The sequence below is a fragment of the Varanus komodoensis genome, unplaced genomic scaffold (genome assembly GCF_004798865.1).
Source record: "Varanus komodoensis strain SLA01 unplaced genomic scaffold, ASM479886v1 scaffold131, whole genome shotgun sequence".
In the NCBI taxonomy this organism is placed as follows: domain Eukaryota; kingdom Metazoa; phylum Chordata; class Lepidosauria; order Squamata; family Varanidae; genus Varanus; species Varanus komodoensis.
In genome coordinates this window covers 1-22488 of record NW_025335380.1, presented here as the reverse complement: position 1 = coordinate 22488, position 22488 = coordinate 1, and the positions used below count along the sequence as shown (strand labels likewise).

General features: G+C 41.8%; 1 protein-coding gene across 1 annotated transcript in view; it reads left to right on the top strand.

Moving 5' to 3' along the window:
* Positions 1–19212, top strand: part of LOC123019600 (WD repeat and coiled-coil-containing protein-like) — a gene marked incomplete at its 3' end in the record, with an annotated part of 30533 nt that extends 11321 nt beyond the window's left edge. Inside the window, exons 2-3 of the mRNA XM_044422600.1 lie at positions 15366–17281; positions 19095–19212. Coding sequence (XP_044278535.1) covers positions 15389–17281; positions 19095–19212 — 2011 coding nt within the window. The remainder of the gene's footprint in view (positions 1–15365; positions 17282–19094) is intronic.
* Between the last annotated feature and the right edge of the window lie 3276 nt (positions 19213–22488).

Here is a 22488-nt window from a genome sequence, read left to right as displayed (position 1 = left end):
TATGTTTTTCAGTGCCAGGCCAAGACCTTTTTATTTAAATGGCATTTTAATTGTTAGCTTATTTGATTTTATATCTTTGGCCAGGGCATTTCCAATTATATTGTTTTCATATGATTATATGTATTTATTTATTGTTGTAAGCCGCCCCGAGGCTTTGGCAAATGGGGCGGCATAGAAGTTTACTAAATAAATAAACAAACTTCAGGTGCTTGAAGAGAGACTTTAAGCTGGACATGGATGGTCTAGTGCTCTCTCATTCATGTCTCCCTGGAGGATGGAGCCCTGAAGTGTACTGACTCAGCTAATATGCAGCCAATAGCTGTTAACATCCTCATCATGTATAAATGTGTCTGATCGCCATTTAAAGCCATTCATGTTGGTAGCCTTTACTACCTCTTGTTGTGGCACATTGCATAGATGGACAACACTGATTGTGAAGAAATGCCTTCTCTTATCTGTCCTTTATCTCCCACCTCTCAGCTTTATTTGGTAATCACATGTTTGATGGAGCAAATAAGCAAGTGAGCAGGAAATCAGTGGTGGGTGTAGAGAGCGTATGTGTGCATGGGGGAGTTTGATTGTTCCTTTCATTTTATTTTTTCTCCTTGAACTTCTTGAACTTTGGTGCTTCCCAAAGATGGAGGACTACGTGAAGATTAATTTTTGGAGAAATGACTCTGTTATGACAGTATATGACACACATGCATACAGAGAGAGAAGAGAAGGAATCAGACATACAGGCAGATATGGGCTTCATAAGAACAGGGAGTCATTAGAAGAACCAATTTCTATTGGAATATAAATTGCTGTGCAATGCAGAATAAGTATTATACACAGAGATAAGCTGGGATGACATTACTCATATTCATGTGTTCTTTATACAACTTGCCTGCTTGAGTCACCTGTAGTTATCACACAAAATGCAATGAATTCTCTACAGATAATTCAATTACGGTTGCACCTTTTCCCATCCACTCCTTTGTTTTCAAAGCATGTTCCCCACACACTTGTGATTCATTGTTAGAATTGTTCCTCAGATTAAGACCCAGCATTCTAGATGGGAGGAATGGAATTTGAGAGTGCTGCACATGGATGTGTGGGCATGTAGTGTCAATCCACTAGAGGGTGGGGAGAGAGGGGTTGTAGAGATGGGTTATAGTGGATGCCTGCTAAGGGCCTCCTGACTACAGCCCCCCTCACGACACCTCCCCTGCAGGCTTGCAGCATGCTGGTTCACCCGCCTCTCATTCTGGCAACAGTGGTGGTGACAAGCTGGGGGAGCAGATGCTTACTGGCTCTCTGCTAGTTAAGCAAGCAAGGGCAACAATGATCATAGAATCATACAGCTCAAAGGGGCCTAGAAGGCATCAGGTCTAACCCCCTGCTCAATGCAGGACTCAAGTCTCCCATCCAGATTCTAACCAGGTTTGACTCTGCTTAGCTTATGAGATTAGGCAGAATCAGGCACTTCAGGCTATAGGAAAGCTATAAAATAAGGAGGAACAAGAGCATCTGGTGGGGGACTCACTGAGAGGAGGGCATAAAGAGGATGTCTTCATAGAATCATACAATCACCACTTAAGGGCAACACCAAAGGGCAGTGTCCCTTGCCACTGCTGCATTTGTGTGTGTGTTGTACACACACCTTTGTTTTTTGGTGCGAGAGAGTGTGGAATGGTGGCAGAAAGATTTAGGAAGTTGCTGATGGAAAATGGAGGGTATTGTTGGAACAGTGGTTGGTTAAAGGATGTTGGATGTTGCTGAAGGCATGTGGAGCCTATGATTGGCATGGTGGAAATGTGGATGGTAGACTGAAGTTGACGGTATATTGTATGGGTTGTAAATGGACTGATTGATGGTCTTGTGTAAGTGTTCTACCGCTTCTCTGTGCCATGGGTGCTAGATTATGGAAGAGTGCAGGGGTGCCCAAGTATAATGATTATGACCGGAGGGAGATAAGGTAATAGGTGATTGATTGGCTCTCAAAGGAGAAGAGGGAGCTGATGTCTTATTGCTGTCCCCTCCATCCCAAAGCTATGTGGGAATCCTGTCAGCCTGCCCTCTGGCCTGGTGGTGCTGTTGTAGAATGGCAGGTCGGTATGTAATCAGATGGCTGCAGTTGCATGGGTAGGGTGACTCATTCTGGTTCTTGACTTCTAGCAGAGCAGAGTGGAGCAGAGCAAGCTGTCCCCACTGGTCTAGGGCCTCTGGGACACAAGCAGCCAAGCTCCCAGGGAACGAGCAACCAGAGCAAGTGAACAGGGACAGCAAACAGGAATTTGGTGGAGGAGGTCAGGGGGAGGTCCCTAACATCCCCCGCTTTGTTTCTCTTCTTTATTTCATCTCAATTCTTCCTCCCTGCATGCACACGGGCACACACACATACACAGGTTTGCTTCCTTGTAACACATTCCCATTTACTAGTAGGACTGAGTTGCTAACATTTAGTGAAGACATTCAAAAGCACCAGCTGTCACAACAGCCCCCCACCCCAAAACAGAACCACTAAGGCTGCAGAAACAGTGGACCAAGGCGGCTCCAAGGTGGTGCTGGTCTTCAACAACTGCAACGGCTGCATAGTGATAGCCCTGTTACAAGAACAGGTAAGAGCACTGGAGCAGCAAGTGTCCACCCTCCAGATAAGAAAACAAAAAGTTTTTAGACAGAACAGGGAAGCTGCAGCAGCTAAGTGTAGTCCAGAAGCAAGAAGAGCATCAACAAGCTGAGGCAGAAGAAGAGAACCTCTAGGGAAGGGAAGATGAGGAAACTCCCTGGAACTGGGTGACAGACACAGAAGATCTAGAAAACACACTGCACCCATGGAAGCAGTGGAACTCTCAAGCCACTTAAGAAACCCACTGTGAAAGAACTACACAACACACTGGGTAAATCTGAAAAAGAGACAAAAGGCCAATCAAGAAAGAAACAGGATACCAACGTTTGCAATGCCAAAGGGTTCCAAGGCGGAGGGCCTTTTTGTGGTGGCACCCCAATTGTGGAATGCCTTGCCATCAGAGATTCATCAGGTGCCTCTTCTACTGAGTGTTATGCGCCTGATGAAAACGTTTTCACCACATCTATGCCACTATGTCTCTAGTGTGGGAGACCCCACCAGCTGTTTCCACTGCCATATAGCTCTGACAATGAGGAAGTTTTTCCTGATATCTAGTCTGAATCTGGGCTGCTGTAACTTGAGATAATCATTCAGTGTTCTACACTCTAGTCTGAGTGAGAAGAGCTCTTGTCTTCCCAGGGGTCCTCAAAAGCTTGGTAGTTGTATTGTCTGCACAGATAGGAGACCACCTCTCTGGCTTCACTGCTATATGCCTGATGACTGCATGTATAGAGAACAATCATATCTTTGCACATTTAAAAGTCTTCATTTCATAAATATAGCATATTAATATTAAGTTGCATGCATTATCATTTTGGAAGACAATTATGGGGAATTTTCTATTTTGATCACATTTTGCAATTAGAAGTTTCTCTTTTGCAAACATACCAGCCCAATCACTTGCCAGAGGCTTTGCAGCAAATTTTCCTGCAAATGCTTTGGCAGTTCAAGCTCAGTTTAAGAAGTAAGTGGATTTGGAGGAATAATTATATTTCTTTGATGACAGGTTATCGTCAAAGCTGTGCTGGACAAAATTGTGAACTAGCCATGATAGAGACTGGTCCACTGTCAATAGAGACTGACAGTGGTCCAGGTTTGCCTTGAGATGTTGCAGAAGCACTCGTAACTATAAAACTGAAAACAAAACTTAAACTGAGCAAGGAAAATCTAAGTTACCTACCTAAAAACAAAACTAACCAACCCACCAACCAAAACAGCTAAGGCAAACTTCCAAATAGCCATATCTGTTTGCTTATGCTGTATAAGAACTGCCAAACATTTAGATGTCCATACGAAAACTCACAAGAATTGGTTCCATAGATGATCAGGGCACTGTTCTCTTTCATATCTATTGTACTAATGATATTTATGTATTTGTAAGCCACCCCAAGGCTTAGGCGAATGGGACGGCATATAAGTCTGCTAAATAAAATTGATAAACAACAAACAAACAAATAAATAACCTTCTAGGGAAGAGCAGCAATGAGACCTGATTGGAAAACTGAGACAGATCTCCCCAGCTAATAGAATCTCAGAAAAGTGGTCACACCCCATCACCTTTTAATCCATGACTGAATTGGCTTCGGTTCATGAGCGATATATTCCTCGTGTGTGGAAGCAAAGCAGACAGCAGCTGGAAACCCAATGATTGATTGAAATGCTCCTTAGTGCTTGTCTAGCACTTACTGGTTCCCTCCAACATACACATACAGTGTGTTTCCATGCAGTAGCACCCACTCATTCTTACCTCTCAGTCTCACATGAACAATTTAGTGGCTTATCCGTGGCCATTTCAAACTATATTATCATCCTAGGCAAAATAGAGTCAGTCGCTTCCACCCTCCACATATTGTATTTTGTGCAAGGAGTGGGTGAGAATCCTAAAGGAGCTTTCTTCCCCATTCCTTTCTGTCCCCATTTTTCCACATGACCTCCAACCATCAGTTGACATTCCACATCCAATGTCTGCACTCAGATATTGTTGCTCTGCTTGCTTTTTTGACTACTTTCTTAATTATGTAAAGATATTTCATACTTCAGTCTGCAAACCTTAGTATCTCCTTAAGCATTATACTTCTCCTTTGTGTGAACGTTGTACCATTTTGACTGCACAAGGACAAACAATGTGCATTTTTGCAAATATATGCCTTATGGATGTCTTTGAAATGTATGCATTCTTCACTCACGGCTTAAAGCACATATGTGCACCTTTCCCAAAGTATGCATATTTTAATATATGCACCCTCAAGTACATGGTTGGGGTCTGTGAATCATCACAACTTATTCAGAAATGTACAGACTTTGACCACAATATTTATCTGAGGCAGCATTTGATCTGGAAAGTGTGAATTCTATAAAATCCAATCAGAAATGAATGAAATGCATTTCTTATAATGCATCCTAATATCAACTTTCCCTAATTTGGCTCCCTTCTGGTGGCTTGGAATTCAGGTCCCATCAGCTTGGCCAATTAGCAGGAATGCTGGGAGGTATAAACCAAAACCTCTGAAGGGCACCAGGTTGATGATGGCTAAAGTGTCCTGCTTATTGACCAGTTCAGAAATGTACAAATGCATATGTTCATAAATGCATATTTTCATACATGCATAATATTAGATGCACACCTGCTTCAGACCCCATTGTCCCAAGACTTTGAGTCCACGTTCCCTTCCCCCTTCAAACATCCTGCAGTGTTTCTTTAGTTCTTTGCACTGCTTATTGTGCAGGGCCAGCTGACATTGATTTCAATTAAGTTTTCTGTTGATTCCTACTTCTCATCTTTAGATACCATTAAAATCAGCAAAACTAAAATCTGAAGATGCTCTCATCCATTTTGTGAATACAGCAATTCCCGACATGCCCATGGCTGTGCTGGTAAAACTGCTCTCTAAAACCATGAGTGTTGTCAGTTACAAGTGCAGCTTTTAACTTTTAATGCTTGCTTTTTGGTCAGACTTGTAACTTTTTATTGTATGTAAGACTTGCTTCTAAAATTTCCTTGCCTCCATGAGCTTGCTTGTGCAGCTTGCTTGAAATCAAGTTTGGGGTCGAAGCAATTCCCCCCTTCCTTTCCACTTCTTCTTTTGAAGCTTTTCTCCCCCCTGCCAGATGACTTATTGTAAAATCGTTTTTGTTCCCTCGTCTGCTTGCTTCCATAGTTCCACGATACATTGAGCCTGATGTCTATCTGGAGAGCTTCAGTTTTCATTTCTGTACCCTTTAATAAAATAGATCGCTTTGCGAAGGAAGAATTGAATTCCACCATGCAATGGGAACTCAAAATAAACTGGCCCCACCTTCAATGTCTGTGTCTGCTAGACAAAAGAGATGCCAGTAGCTGGCATCTCCAGGCAGCTGTCAAGGCTCTTCCACTCCACTGGGGACCAACACCGCCACTTGCTCTGAATCTTCTTGGGATATTTTTTTTCAGCAGGGTATTCCAGACAGTGACTTCATTTATTTTACTTTCCCATAATCCTCCTAGTGTGTCATTGTGAGAGATGTAAATGTCAGTCCTGAGTATATAAAGCCCAGAATACTGCTCTGGGTAGGCAGGCCAGATGCTTTACTTTACGGAAGACAGTCCTCTGGCTGAAGGGCTCTCCAGTCCCAAGTAAACATAAGAAACTTAGGACAAAAGTGTAGGATTCTGGAAGATTCCCATTATGAGTTTGCACCTAGGCAGCAGAGTGAGCAAGGACCTGGGCTCACATCCTCTCCACTCAGTTGAGATGTGCTGTATTTCAGTGTAAATTATTGCTATCATTGCTAAATGACCACCTCTATATTTATTCACATGTAGAAAGCTAGGCAAAGTGGTGTCCATCTTGGTGATGCAGAAGTAGCCACCTAGCTGCCAGGATTGGGATGGAAACATAGAAGGGTATGTCCTATTTAGAAAGGACAGGAAGGGAAAGAGAGGAGGGGGAGTAGCGTTATATGTCAGGAAAGGAATAGGATGCAATGAGATAGAGGATGGTGCAATTAGATAGAGGGTGGTGTGGACTCAGTAAAGCTAAAGGGTCTTGATGGGAGGAGGGACCTGACAGTGGGGATATGCTATCACCCACTGACCCAACTTGAGACACTGGTCAATGCCCTGACATACCAGATTCGACTGATATCTTGGGGGAGGGACATGGTAGTTATGGGAGATTTCACATTCCAATGGAGCAAAGCTCGGGGAATCAAGGTACAGGTTGGATACCAGGAAGTACTTCCTGACAGTTAGACTCCTAGGGTACGGAGTGGGTTTCCATGGGAGGTAGTTGAAGCCCCATTGGTGAGGGTGTTCAAGAATAGGCTGGACATGCCCATGGTAGGCATGTCATGATTGGAGCTGGCTGGAGCCGGGGGTCAGACTAGATGGCCCAGGAGACCCCTTCTGACTTGCTCTGTTTCTGTGTTTCCATGTTGCTACGCACATCCCCACACAGTGCTGCAGAACAGAAGTGGTACACATTGAAATTCCCTCTTGTAAAATGTTGGGAAATGTACAGGGGCCTTGCTTTATTCTGTCTTGGAAAACAGCTAAGGCAGGAGTCCCCAGCCCCTCTGAGATGGTGGGCACTTGTTGAATTCTAAGAGTTCTATGGGAGCTCCTCCAAAATGAATAATATGGGGAGCGAAGGAGCTTATTCATATGTCTGCCATGGTGGGCATGACTGGTCAGAACTGAGGTGATTAGAAGGGCAACTTGCACAATAACCAAAGAGCGAGTAAGAGGTGGGGTTTGGGCTCCAAACAAAACCACTCATTGAGGGCAGTGCTTTATTTTTCTGCATATCAGTGTGCCAGTTGAAAAGAACCTCCCACAACCCCAAGAAATGAAATGTGAATCAGGAGGGGCAGCTGGCATAAAGAAATGCAACTGCAGTCTTACTGCAGCCCAAAGGCTCCATGTAACCCAAGGCAAAGGAGAAAGCATTGCAAAAAGAAGAGGAGGTCTCCATAGATAGATCAATCTGTTTCTGATACTTGTCACTTTCTATAAGTCAATTTAGGAAGATTTCTACATTAATTTGTGCCTTTAAAAAACTATGAAATTTGCCTTTTAATCTGCATTGTTTTGAAAAATAAAAATATGCATATCTAAAATAGGCACTTTCAATTACTTTTTTGGCCTTTTCCAGTGAGAATTATAGTGGGACATGAGTTGCTGAGAACTGGGGCAGGAGGATTGGTTTGCGGGATCCCATGGGCACTGGTTGGCCACTGCTTGAACAGAATTCTAGACTTCTTGGTCTGATCTGGCACAACTCATTTAATTCTCTTCTGGGATATCTGAGAATTGGGAAAACCAGCAGATAACTAATCCCAGACTACACATTAGTTAGCAAAGTGTGGATCAGGTCAGCTCACAATGCAATTCACATAGATCAAATTCTTCAAGCCTTCCTCCTACACTTGGAAAGGTGCAATGTTGGCCTTATCCCCTCTTCCACCACACACACACACACCTGCAAGTTTAATTATTTCTGAGCAAAGCACATATCTCGTTTAACAGTTCATTTGGAAATCAATCCGGAAATATCAGTTAATCTAGTTGCTATTTGTAGCATTTACCAACTCACTGACCTCTAGGCGCTTAAATTGCAGACTACTGATACTATTACATGTTTGCCAGCTTGTTTGGAGTGGTTCTAATTAATTATTTGTAATTGCACAGACAAACCTTCCTCCCACACTCCCACCTTCATTTCTTGCTTCTTTTCCAGCCTTGGTAACAAGAAATTTAATCTTACTCTGTTTTGGGGGGGGGCACCCCCAATTAATAAATAATTAAGTTCTGAGACACTAGCAGTATTTCTTAGTCACTTCTTTGACATTACACAGATGCAGTCTCCATGGCGACTTGGTGCTGTGAACTGAAATGATCTTTTTCGGACCAGGAGGAGATGTAGCAGAAGGAAGGAAGGAAGGAAGGAAGGAAGGAAGGAAGGAAGGAAGGAAGGAAGTGCTTTGAAACATGTTAACATATTCTCGGTTATAATATATTAATGAGTACTCTTTTAGGAAAAGGATTCTATAGTACAAATATACATCAGGATGAACAGCTGCAAAAGCTGACTCCTGCCAGAATACTGTCTCACACACGTGCGTGTACATGCTCGCGCTCGCTCTCTCTCTCTCTCTCTCTCTCTCTCTCTCTCTCTCTCTCTCTCTCTCTCTGGTTTTAGTATATTAATTGCATCAGTGCTCCTTGAAGCATAAACCCATAAGGGCCAGTGCTTGTGATATGGCCAATGACTTGATGCTGTCATGCAAGTGGGGGACGGCGGTGGGGGGCTGAGACTTTAAGCAATGGTGCACTGACTTTATCAAGTAGGAATGGGAAATGTGTGGCCCACAAGTTGATGGCAAGCAAATCTCACCCTTCCTTATTACAGACACGCCCAAGTTATGCCCAAGTTATGAACAACCTGTACTTATGAATGGCTAGAAAGCCTATTGATTTTTATATGGAGAGATAGAGGTGATAGAGGTGGTGGTGGTGGTAGAATTGGGGGTAGTGATAGTGATATATTGCAGAAAATGGTCATCAAAATGAAGGGAGAGGAAGCAGAAGGAGAGAGATGCTTCTGAAGCAGCAGCACAGAGAGAGGATGCAGAAGGGGGAGAGGGAGGCCGCCAAAGCGTGGCTTCCTGCCCTGCCCATCCAGAGAGGGAAATCTGCCCAGCATCTCCTTGCTGCAGAGAGGAGACCCTACAGAGCTTCAAGCCAAAGTTCTGGGAATGTTACCTCAAGAATAAGCCCTGCAGAGGAAGGTGGAACTGACTAGTGAGGAACCATTGACAGAAACCTGATGTTAAATGGGAAATTCAGAAGTACCCCTGCTGAAACAACATTTCTGCTGATGCAAGGACTGAAATGGAGCTGCCTTAGTTCCCAGGAGGAACCAAGAATATCTTACTGTAAAGAGGATATTGTGAGTTGTGTGAAATTGTGATGACCCAGAAATCTTCAGGGATTAATTAATTTTCTGGGGATGTGTGTTTGTAAGTGCATAAGCTTTAGCAGTGAATCTTAGAGTCAGAAAGAAAAACCCACACATTTCTTGTTTCTGCTGTGATGAAGTAAATTGCCACACATACTTAATAGCATTGCACCAGTTGAGTGTGTTCCCCAAGCCTATGACAACTGAATCAATTTTTTCTCCTTCAGAGTGCAATCTGATGCAGGTTTAGACAGAAAACATCATGCATTTCCCAGCATGCTGGCTGGAGAATGCTGAGAACTGAAGGACCTTTTTCTGTCTAAATCTGCATAGACTTGCACTCTCACCACCTGCATTTGTATTGCCACTCCAGAACAGAAACTTGCAAAGAAGAATATTAAAATGCAGTACAAAAACAATAGAAAATATTCAAATTAACACCCTGAGACATTTTACTTTAAAAGAAAACAAATATGTAATTATCATGTTGTTATTGCAGTTTAATGCACCACTTTAATCAATTTTAATTGTGCTTGTATGTCACAGGGAGTGTAATTCTTTTGGTAGAAGGATGACCTATCTCCCTGTTGAAGGGAAGATAGTGGCCAGGTTTGGCCCTCCTGATCAGTATGCTGATTAGATGCTCATTGTAGATGGACCACTGGATGGCACCTGCTGTTTTTCCTTCTTATGGTACTTTGTCTTGAAGCTAAACTTGAACTGAGAAGTCCTTCAGATAGAGGCTGTCTCAAAAGAGGACTGTTGTCTGACAGTCTTTCCAGCAGAGGACTGTTCGGTGTAAAGCAAGACATACAGCTACCCTGCATGGGAAAGAGAGTGGAGCAATTTGTCACACAGAAATGTAACAGGCTCCACAGGTAGGCATGGAAGCCTCACAGCAGCACTGAATTAATCAATTAGTTTATCCTTCATGGCACACACAGTTTGGGGAGTTCTGCTCTCAGTTAACTTTCCCAGAAGCCTTCCTTCTCCTAAGGCCACCCAAATAGGCATGACTGACTCTTTTATCCCAAGTCTGAGCCTGGAAGCATTCACACAAGAATCAAGTTGCCTCTAAGACAATATTTTATCTGGAAAGTAGTAGAGATCCCAGAGAGAATGAAGGAAGGAGTTGTGCTAGCCATTTTACTCATCCTTGATCTGCAGTCTTTGAAAACGTGTTTCCCGACTTCCTGTAGCCAAGGGCTTTAATATTAAAATGTTCATAAGCACCAGCTTTATTAAAATTAGGGTTTGGGGAAATGGCTCAGGATAGGAGAATACTAGCCAAGCATTTAAAAAGATGCTAATTAATGAACTTCTGGAGCCCAGAGAGGCCCTCTCTGTGCAAGAATTCCTCTACCAGACTGAAACTGTAACTTGTGGGAAGCAAAGAGCACAAGGAGGTGGATCCAATGAAATGCAACTTGTGCTGCTCAGGTGCAGGGGGAGTTCCAGAGTTCATCTCAATGCTGCAATCTTATGTTGTTTGTCTACAAGCTCTATGCATTCAGATTCCCCAGTCCCAGCAGACAATAAATGGTGGAGCTCTTCTAGTCTGGCAATAGCTTTTGTTGCTAAGACAGATGCAATTTTGTTTTCAACCTGAAGATCTTTTGTCACTGTTGCCTATTACTGTAGTTGACTATGTCTGAATGGGGATTTTGTTGTTGTTCTTTAGTAAAGTAAATGTTGTCCACTTAGGAAAGTGGACAACATTCCTCCATGCTCTCCTGTCCTCCACCATCCCCTGGAGTCCACCTAAGCTCACACCAACTGCTTCAGTGATTCCATCCAGCCACCTCATCCTCTGCCATTCCCTTCTTCTTTTGCCATCAATCATTTCCAGCATCAGGCTCTTCTCCAGGGAGTCCTTCCTTCTCATTAGGTGGCCAAAGTATTTGAGTTTCATCTTCAGTATCTGGCCTTCTAAACAGCAGTCAGGGTTGATCTCCTCTAGGACTGATCGGTTTGATCGCCTTGCTGTCCAAGTGACTCCCAGGAGTATCCTCCAGCACCACAATTCAAAGGTCTCAATCCTTCGGCGCTCAGCCTTCCTTATGGTCCAACTTTCACAGCCAGAATCTAGCCTTAATGCTCTGGGAGCCACTGGGTCTGATTACTGCTTGAGGTTTTTCACTGGGGTCTTGCCTTGTCTCAGGCAGAAGACAGTCTGGAATTGCAGCTAGTGCAGAACTGGGTGTTCAGGCTGCTGACTGGGACTAAGCCAGCCTTCCCTAGCCTGATGTTGCCCAAATCTTTTGGGCTACAGCTTCTAAAATCCTTGACCATAGACAAGACTGATTGGGAATGATGGAAGCTGAAATCCAAGCTGTCTGGGTGTTTTAGAGAAAATACTAGTTTGGAGCAGCCAGGCAGCATAGTTAACAGAGCCCACAACATAGTTATTCTTCCAGGCATTTTGACATTACTTACAGCCCCCTGGGTGTGGGCTGGGAGAGTGGGGAGATGTGAATTCATGGATGAACAGTTTTCACATTTTATTCTCTTTAGATTATGTTTTATGGGATTTATTCTTTGTATTATTGTGCTTATTATGCTTTTTATTGATTTTGGGTCTGGTCCCCCCTGTTCTATTAATCATAGGTTTCTCCATTATGTGTAAGTTGCTTTGAGACTGCTTGTTGGGGTCAGAAGTGACATATACATTTAGTGAATGATGCTGGCAGTGATGCTGATAAGGAATTGAGTAATTCGCGGAAGCTAGGTCTAGCATAGCTAAATGAAGCAACCATATTCAAAGGAAGAACTTTCTGGGAAGCTTGACTGTCCTTATTTATTTACCACATGTCTATCTTTCCTTTCCTCCAGGTTTCTCAAGGGGTGGGGGGGTGTCTTTATTTATGTATTTATTTATGTATTTGGGATATTTCTAACCCGTCCAATCACTATGCATCTCTGAATGGTTTACAAACAAGATTCGATAAATACAACAATATACAAGATCATAAATATCATAAATTTGAAATACATAAATACAAGATCAATATACAAGATCGTAAATATCATTTAATACTTATTAAAATGTTAATAAGATTAACAACCCATGACTGAAGTAAACATAATTAAAATCTTTTAAACATTAAAATACTGGGTGAATAAAAAGGTCTTGACCTGGTGCCGAAAAGCATATAATGTCAGTGCCAGGCGGACCTCTCTGGGGAGCGCATTCCATGGCCAGGGTGCCACCACAGGAAAAGCCCTCCTCCGGGTATTCTGTCTCCTAATCTCCCTCAAGGAGGGTTCCCAGAGCAGGGCCTCTGCTGCAGATCTTAAGGGGTGAGAGGGCATGTAGGGAAAAAGACGTTCCTTCAGGTATCCTGGTCCAAGCCATTTTGGGCTTTATAAGTCAATACCGGCACCTTAAATTGGGTCCAGACTTCAATGGGAAGCCAGTGAAGCTAACAGAGGACCAGAGGTATATGGGAGCAATGACCGGTCCCTGACAGCAACCTGGCAGCTCTATTTTGCAGCATTTGAAGTATCTGAGCCATTTTCAAGGGCAGCCCCATGTAGAGTGTGTTACAATAGTCCAACCAGGAGGTTACTAGAGCATATGTCACTGTTGCTGGTTATCCCTTTGTACAAGGTTATCCCATCCATTTTGATCTTCACAACAACTGTGTGAGCTAGGTTAGGCTGAGCAAGAGAGCTGCTGGTTCAAAGAGCTTCATGGCTGAGCCAGTACTTGGCCCTGGCAACCTCTGGTCCAACCACAAATATTCCTGGACTTCTCAGTGAAAAATCACAGGGAATCCACTCTTCTAGTCCATTCTGGGATATCACATTACTGCCCTTCCACTGCTGAGTGGCAGCAAGATGTTGGCACTTCACATAGCTGGCATTTATCAAATCAAATTCAATATTGCAGTAGAACTTCTAGCAAGGAATCTGTGTGGACTTTATTAAATTTATTCTGCTTCCATTATGTAGGTAATTAAGCATGTTTTATTCCATGGTCTGCTCACTTGTAGGATCTTATGTGCACTTGCACCAAGTCATACTTCCACAATTCATTCTTCTGAAAATACACAAATCTGCCCAACTCACAACTCACCCCAAAATGTACATGTAGTCCAAGAGGGAAATTATCTTTAAAAAATATTTTTCATATTTTCTCCCAGGCTTATGAGGGCCATTTCCTTTAGACCAGCCTTGGGCTGCACAAGCCTTCCACCGAGCATCCCTTTAAACACTGGACTATCCTTTCACAGCCTTTCCAGTGCTAAAGTAGGACAGCTGCCCACCAAGGTCAAGGCTTTTTCATTTGTTTAGCCTCACTCCTCTCTCATAATCTCTTTGTCTATCTTTATGCTTTTCTGTCTTGAAATCACACTTACTCTCCTCCCTCTCCCAGATGGAAGAAAAAGAAAGAAAAATGAAGCAAAAAAATACAAATGTGCATGGAGGTTTTAGTAACCTCTTTTCTCTCTCTCTCTCCCTCTCTCTCCCACAACACTATTCTATTTTGGCCCAAGACAATATCTGAACAAAGCCCTCTGTGGAGTCACAAAATACATTATTTATGTTATGTACATAAATGCATATGCGTCACACTTGGAGAGCAAGTGAATGGGGCACTATAATAATTTTACTCTGACTTTTTCTCTAGGAAAAGAATAAAAGGTTACTATGAATGGGTTCTATTATGTTCTAAATATTGCCTGTTATGTTTTTTTTAAAGTAAGTTTTAGTATTTTTCTATCAACTAACAAAAAGAAACTAAAATCCATCAATCATCAGAAACAACAGACCTACTGGGTCAGCCCCCCATACTTTTTTTTTTATAGTACTCCGTAAACATATTTAAATCTATGCATAGTCCCATTTCTCTAGCCAATAATAAAAAGAGTTCCAAGTTTGATAGAAGTATGTATTCTCTTTCTCCTTCAGAGACAAAGTCAGTCTGTCCATTTCGGCACAGTCCAAGATTTTTTTTAAATCAGTTCATCAGTAGGTGGTTCTTCACTCCTCCATATTGCCTGCTATGTTCTATTACATTTTCTCTGTATTGCGCAATGAAGGCCCCCCGTTTGATTTTAGATCTATACATTATTGATATTTGAACAACAGAAACATATACATATAAAGGAAATAGACTTCTGAGAATATGTTAGAGACAAATGTTTATATTAATGTGTTGTTATAGTAACTTGAGTCAAGGTGAATAAAGAAAAAGTTAAAGAATCGCAATTTAGAAGACATTTTCAATGAATTTTAACTTAATTTTTTAAAATGTGACTGAAGTAGAAAGGATAATAACGATTGACTTACAGTGTATTCTTTGATATTCTGTGTAATACTAGTGTAAGATCCCTTGCTGTTTCTTTGTTGTTTTGTCTTTCCACCTTTTAATTCCTATTTTCTTTCTTTTTCAAGCATTACTGTTATTAAAATAATAAAAAGGAAAAAGGAAAAAAGATATTTGTATGAATACTGTGTGCATTAGCTAATTTGTGGAAGACCAAAGCTTCAGTGGAGTCTTTATCTGGCTATTTTTAGTGATCAGTGTGATGTTAGCATTAATTGTACAGAATTTGACTTTCAAAGGTGAGTACTTCAGAAAAGAATATAACAACAGCCCTGCTGGATCAAGCCAAAAATCCATCAAGCCCAGTAGTCTGATTTTACCAGCAGCAAACAAAATACCTTTGCAAAGTTCTTGATAATAGACAAAACAGAAGATTCTGTGTTACTCATACCTCCTGATCATGCTTGTTTGTCTTTTTGTATTTTCTGTCATATATGACAGAAATCAACAATGTTTAAAGCAGTGTTTGTTTCCTTTACAGATGCATTCTGTTAGAACTTAAAGATGGAATTGGGAAAAGGTAAATTGCTAAGAACTGGCCTCAATGCCTTATACCAGGCCATCCACCCTGTGCATGGGATTGCCTGGACAGATGGAAAGCAAGTGATACTGACTTCTTTATACCTACATAATGGAGAACCTAAATTCGGCAACTCCAATGTTGTTGGTCAGTTTGAACATGTGCTTGGACTCTACTGGGGTCCATCATGCACTCCAGATGTTCCTGCACTCCTTGCTATTCAGCATAAAAAACACATCACCATGTGGCAACTCTGTTACAGCATTTCTGAAAGAAACAAACTGATGGTTTATCAAATCAGTGAAATTAGTGAGCTGTTCCCTATACTTCCTCAGGGCTGCGTCTGGCATCCCAAAAAAGAAATCCTGGCTGTGCTTACGACAAGGGACACTTCTGTATTGCACTCTGTTCGTCTGAACAACTCCCGGATAAAGGCTGATATTAAAGGCACTGGTCTCATCCACTGTGCTTGCTGGACGGAGGAAGGTGACCGTTTGGTGGTTGGGATAGGCAGTGCCCTCCATTCCTATATTTGGGATGATGAACAGAAAACTTTAAATGCGTGCTCTTTTTGTCCAGTCTTTGATGTGGGAGGCTACATCTGTGCAATCGAAGCCACGCTGAGTTCTCAAGTGGCTGTTGCTACTGAGCTTCCCCTAGATAAGATATGTAGCTTGAATGCAGGCATTTCATTTGAAATCCCAGCGGAGGTTGTTGGAAACTCAGTTCCCTCACAGACTACCTCATTGAGCTGTGAAGAAGAGCACTCCGTTGATGGTGGAAAAAAACTGGTAGACCAAGACAAATCTAGGCCGGTCGTGAATTCAGCATCTTCACCTGTGGATCTGACCCGTCTCCCTTCTAGCAAACAGCAATCAGATAACACTCCTCTTATTCATCTAAAACCCAAGGATTACCTAACCGGAAGTGGCCAAGATGCTTCACACCTGATCTTGGTTAGTTTTGAAAGAAAAGTGACTGCTACCAAAAAGGTCAGTGTCCCTGGCATTCTGGTCCCAGATATAATGACTTTTGACTCTAAAACACAGACTGTGGCTGTGGCCTCCAATACTTGTCATATAATCTTAGTTTACTCTTTAACTTCATCTCACTTGCCTAACATTCAACAGATTCAACTGGAAAAAAGTGAGAGGCCAAAAGGACTTTGCTTCCTGACAGAGAAACTGTTACTAATATTGGTTGGGAAACAGAAATTAACAGACCCTGCTTTTCTTCCCTCTTCACGCTCAGACAAGTACCTTCTTCGTTTAGTGATCAAAGAAGTTGTAGGCAAAGAAGGTTCTTCTGCACTTTCTGGAGCATCCCAGGTGTGCTTTGCAAATGTCCCGGCGAAAAGAGAGCCCACTGAATCACATTATTCAGATGCTGCCCTGCTGAGTGATGGATTGCTGCTCCCAGGTTGTCCTATTATTCAGTCTCCTCAAAATGGAAGAAAACTCATAGAAGAAATCAAGAGCCCTGCTACTGAGCAAAGCCTGTTGATGAGTGTGGTAGATTCTAAAGAAAAAAAGATTTCTAAAGATTTCTCCCAGGTCCTGGAATCATTGAATGTTGAGCCAGCAAATCAATCACTGGTTCTTCAAGGACTTGAAACCATTTCAGGATTGTCAAATGTGTCTGTTTTGCCAAACAAGGAAGTGCAGAGTTCCCATGAGACTTCAAATTCATCAAAAAGTAACTTACTGCGAAGTGAAAAAGAGGCCAGTTACATTTCTAAAAATCTAGAAAGACTGTGCAGCAGCTTTACAGAACTGCAACAGCAGCTTTTTGAACTGACAGAACTGCTGAGGTCTGGGAAAAAAACTCTGTCACGATACCCATCCTCTCATGAACCTCCTTTTGTGATCATTTACCAGGTAACTTTTGAACAAAAGCTATATGTATCCAGGGATTTCATAGTAATCAGCTGTGTTTAAAATGCTGGTGACCTTCCTCCTGAGAAAGTGTACCTTCCTTCTGAAAAATCCTGTTGGGATTTGGTCTGCTGCAAAATCAGAGAGGGAAGCAAAAATCTAGCACAGTGAGTCTGTTCTTGCATAGAAGACTGGGAAGATGCAAGCATCTGGAAATTCCCCATTTGGGAATGCATCAGTGTCTTTGGAAGCTCCATGTGTACAAACAAAGGGGCTGGCTGTGTGACCAAGTCTACAATATAGTCTAAGAAAGGTTGGAAGTATCCTTGGGAATTCTGGAAACTTTAATTGAGGGCAAGTGTGATGTTGTAACTAGACTGGTAGGTTAGGACTAGAGAAACCAAAGTTCAAATCTTCACATCATGAGTCCTACCTGAGTGATGTTGGGCCAGTCATCATATCTCAACCTAACCAACCTCACAGGATTGTTGTGAGGATAAAATGAAGGAGAGTGGGAAAAGAACCATGTATGCCTGCCTGAGCTACTTGGAGGAAGAACAGGCTAAATGTATAAATATCTAACAGTATACTTGGGGCTCTGTCTGTTAGCATCATCCTTTGCGCTGACTGGCAGATCCTTGTTCATAAGTCACAGAGTACATGCAATTTTGTGATAAATAAGAGTTGGGTAGAATGTAAATCTGGAGTTATTTTACCCATTATTTATTTAATACATTCTGCCCTGTATTTCTGAAAGTCACCCATGGTGGCTTACAGTTTTTAAATATTACAAAAATCCCAAAGCCATCAAAATAGTGCTCTCAAGCCTGTTTAAGGTATTTTCATGAGTAGGTGGCATGGGCTTTTTTTTCTTCTGCCTTCCCTCAAAACACAATAGCCCCAGAGAAGAACTACTGGTAAATCTCTGGATGAGTTGCAGTAGATTTGCCAGGATTTTTGGCAATTATTCAGCAATAGCCACAACAAAGTGACCTGGTTTAGCAGCAGCAAGTTTTGAGTTGTTTTACCCAGGAATTGCTGCAGAAGTTCCATGTGTGATTTCAGTTCCTGTTTTCAGGTAACAGCTCTGGTTTCTGTGTTATATCATGATGTGCAAACCCCAAGACTATGGGTTAAACAATCCAGAGTTAATCCAGCAGTTGCCCATGGTTTGTTGCTGGGTGACCTCTGGATTACTTAATTTATAAGCCCACAATTTCCAGGTTTGCACATCACAAAACAACACAGGGATGAAGGTTCCTGGGATTGCTACCCTTGGGGGCTAAAGGGGTCAGCGATTTCCTGCACAACCCTAAATTATGCTGCTGAAATTAAGCTTAGGGTGAGTGGGAGAGGTGTTTTGTAGAAGGACTATGGGATCCATTTAGTACTTCAAATGTGTATATCCTAAGTGCATGTTCTTTATAGCCCAGTTTCCTTGGTGGCTCTTGAACTTGTGGTAAATAATTGAAGCTTTCCCATCCCTGTAATTGGTGGCAGTTGCTGTCAAATGGACTGACTGTACCAATTATTTAAAGCATAAAAAGAAAGAGATGGGCCTGATTTAGGTTTCTCCCCTCGCCCCTGGTCAGCACAGAGTGAGTTGGTAATACTGTTGGCCTGGTGGAGAGATGCTTATCTGGAGTTCATCCTGCAAGTGTCCCAGTGCACGCAGCTCTGGGTGCTTGCTCAGAGGTCTTTTTTAAACCAGGCATAACCCTCTTGCACAAGCAAACCTATCCAAGCAAGATTATATGCAAGGGATGAAATTAAACTGCCAAGAGCACACTTGAGCTAACATGTTTCTTCTTGATAGAAGGAGTCTTCTGGAACAGTAACACCTGAGAAACGAGCTGTTGTCCTGTGTGATGGGAAGCTTCGTCTAAGTATAATCCAGCAGATTTTCAATGTGGGTCTTGTTGAAATGCAGCATGGTAAGTTCTATTCAGAAATATGGTACTTACTGATAATGTTAGATTTTTCTGAAAGAAGTCAGTGTTCCAGAAAAAAAGCACCTTCTATGTTGCTTTCTTTCAACTGATTATTTCAATTGATTCAATTTGGCTCTGCCATTTCCAGGTATTTCCTGATTTCTCCTCATAGCATTGCTCATACCTTTCTGGCTAGAATTTTTGCTTTCCAAAACTTTTGGGTACTGCACATTAGGTTTGGTCATTTGAATTGTTGCTTTGGTGGGAACAACCTGCAGATAACCAGAAGTGATAGCTTTGCCCTGGTCAGGCTGTATCTGGATTATTGTGTACATTTCTGGAAACCAGAACAGAAGACGAGGAAGGCCTCTGGAAACTAAGTCCTGTAAGGAGCAATGGAAAGAATTTGGTATGTTCAAACTGAAAAAGGGAAAATTAAGGAGGATGTCACACAGAAGATGACACAGACTTCTTCTCATCTGCTGTGGAGGGCAGGAGGAAGAAAATGCAGGGAAGTAAATGTAGGCTGAGCATCAGAAGAAACACCATAATGGTGAGAGCCATTTGGCTGTGGAATGGATTGCTTCAGGATATGGTGGGCTCTGTTGCTGGAGGCATCTAAGCAAAGGCTAGGCAGCTGTCTGTGGGGGGGCGCTGTTGTGACAAGGAAGCTGCACTGAGCAGAGGCTGATCTAGATGCCCCTCTCCTGCCACCTTCATGATTCTATGGCTCAACTGTGTTTAGCATTGTAGAGACCAGAAAAGGAATAGTTGTGTATCTGGCATAGTCTCTATTCTCCCTGGTTGTACTGGCAAGGTGTAAGAAGAGCTATTCTTGAGCATCAGCTCCAGATTTCCATTTGACACACTGCATATGTTTCTATTTGTAATCTCCAATAATTGTTCAGAGAATAAGCACTGGAAGAAGTGGAGCCTAATCCACCAATGTTAATAACAAAATAAATTGTTTAGTTTTTACTGTGCCACAAAACTCTTTTGTTCCTCCTAAATGTATTTTTCAAAGTAGCTTGCTAGGGTTTTCCAGCAGAGCTTAAGCACTAGCAGCAAGGATGTACATAGAAAGACCAGTGCTGGATTCCTCAGGAAATTGACACAATTAACGTTCATTTAGGTGGTAATCTCATATGTAAAAGTAAGTCCCATTCAGGTCTCTAGATTGCACAATTATTCCCAGTATTTTTATCCAACACCAAGCACTTGTATTTTTACTCTTTAATGAAGCTGTGAGGTGGGTTAGGCTGAAAGCTAGTGATTGTCCAAGGTCTTCCATTGAATCTCATGGTTTAGTGGGGATTTGAAGCTGGTCCAACACCATAGCTACCATTGCGTATTAGCTCTTGCTCCTCTCATTGCTATATACTGAGCAGTTCATAATATTTTTATTAGTTATTTTAAAAATTCTAAAAACAGTGGATTTTCACTTCTAGTGAAAGACTATAATCCTGCATTAAGTACAACTTATGTTACTATCTTAAGTGCAGACAAATTTAAATGTTATGGCAACTCTGTGTGGAGCACCTTATAGGTAAGAGATTTCATTAGTACTGAATAGCTAAATTGTCACTTGTAAATCACTCCTCAAAATACGTCTGGCTAAGACATTGTAAACCTGTAGATTTCCCCCCACTCTTCAGCTTTCCAGTAAGAGTTGTGAATCCTGATGATAGAGATAGAGGCTGTGTTGTTGTAAACAAATGCACGGGGCATGATTTTGTGAGGTGGCAAAGATATACCACAATATGCAGTCTTCCTAACGTGGCTATAAAGTAGATCTGCTGCTTAGAGGGAAGACTTTTTAGCAGTAAAGGGCTTCACATTTGGCACCTTGTGCATAAGTGCCAGTTCGTCTGTGAGCTAAGTGGTATACCCAGAAGCTTCTACCTTTGCAGCCCTTGTGAATGGGGCAACTATAATTTTCACATCCTTTAAAAAGAAACACTAAACACAGACTTTGGCAGGTTAACAGCACATCAGTATGCTCAAGAAAATAAAGTGTACCAAATTTACCAACATCCACACTGTCCTCAGTAATTTAATGTTAAATATACTTAATTAGTTGCAAACTAGCAAACCACTGTGGAATAACTATAAGCAAACATTTGACCACTTTTCAAAAGGACAGTTATATAATTGCTATAAACAGTTATTCTCAGATTTTTTCCCCACATTATTCATATATGAGAATAGTGTCTGTTAATTCCAACTTGCTCTAATATTGTCAGCATAATTTTAGTGTGTATATATTTACTGTGTACATCTGCTGTGTTGTATATACAGGATTGCTTGCCTGTAGAGATATTTTGAATGCCTTGCATGGTATTGGCCTTAAGTTGAGTTCAAATAATGCATTAAGCAGAAAGATTAAAGGCTCACCTGATAGTACACGGCAATCTTCTCATGATGCTGCTGGCAGCATGACATTACATAAAACAGCAAATGGAACCTCTGGTAAGAATGGCCTTGATAGCCAATCCCAAAGCAGCCTGTAATGTGTGAAGCTAAAGCAGCGATGTAAAATATGACATGTACTGCATTGCTGGCAGCAGCCATCCACCTGCTAATCCAGTAATGATCTTACCATTTGGAAGGATGCACCTTTTGACATGGTAACAGCATGAAGTACCCATAGAACCAGGCATTTGGATCTGGCCATTTGATCCCCATTAAAAATATACCAAAACTTAGGAAAAGGGTGCTTTCTTCACACAGTGAAGTTGCATAGTTATACCATGGAATTTGCTATCCCAAGATGTAATTAAGGGCTGCCAATGTGGAAGGCTTTAAAAAATAGATTGGATACATTCATGGAGAGCAAGATTATCAGTTGGTGCTAGTGAATACCAGCTGCTGGGGAACAGCAGTAGAAGGTGCCATTGTGTTCATATCTTGTTTGCGAGCTTCTCAAAGGTCTTTTATGTTATGTATTGGCAATTTCTGAAATAATGTTGCTTATGTCTGCCTGCCACAACTATTTTGTTGTGGTGGATATTACAGTTAAAGCCCTATCTTTCCTTCAAGGAAAGTTCAAACCAGCACACACAATTCTCCTGTATATTTGATTTTGCAGCGTGAAAGGAATCTGAGCAATATCTTGCTTGTGAAGCCATTTGATCTTTCTAGTCCTGTGGAAAGGCATGGGAGTAATTGTTGCTTTTACTTGCTTTAGGGAGCTGTAAGCGTTGCTGTGACATCAGCAGCTTCTCACCAATCTCCACATTCATCTGAGAATTATGTGCATATGATTAGCAGCCCTAATCC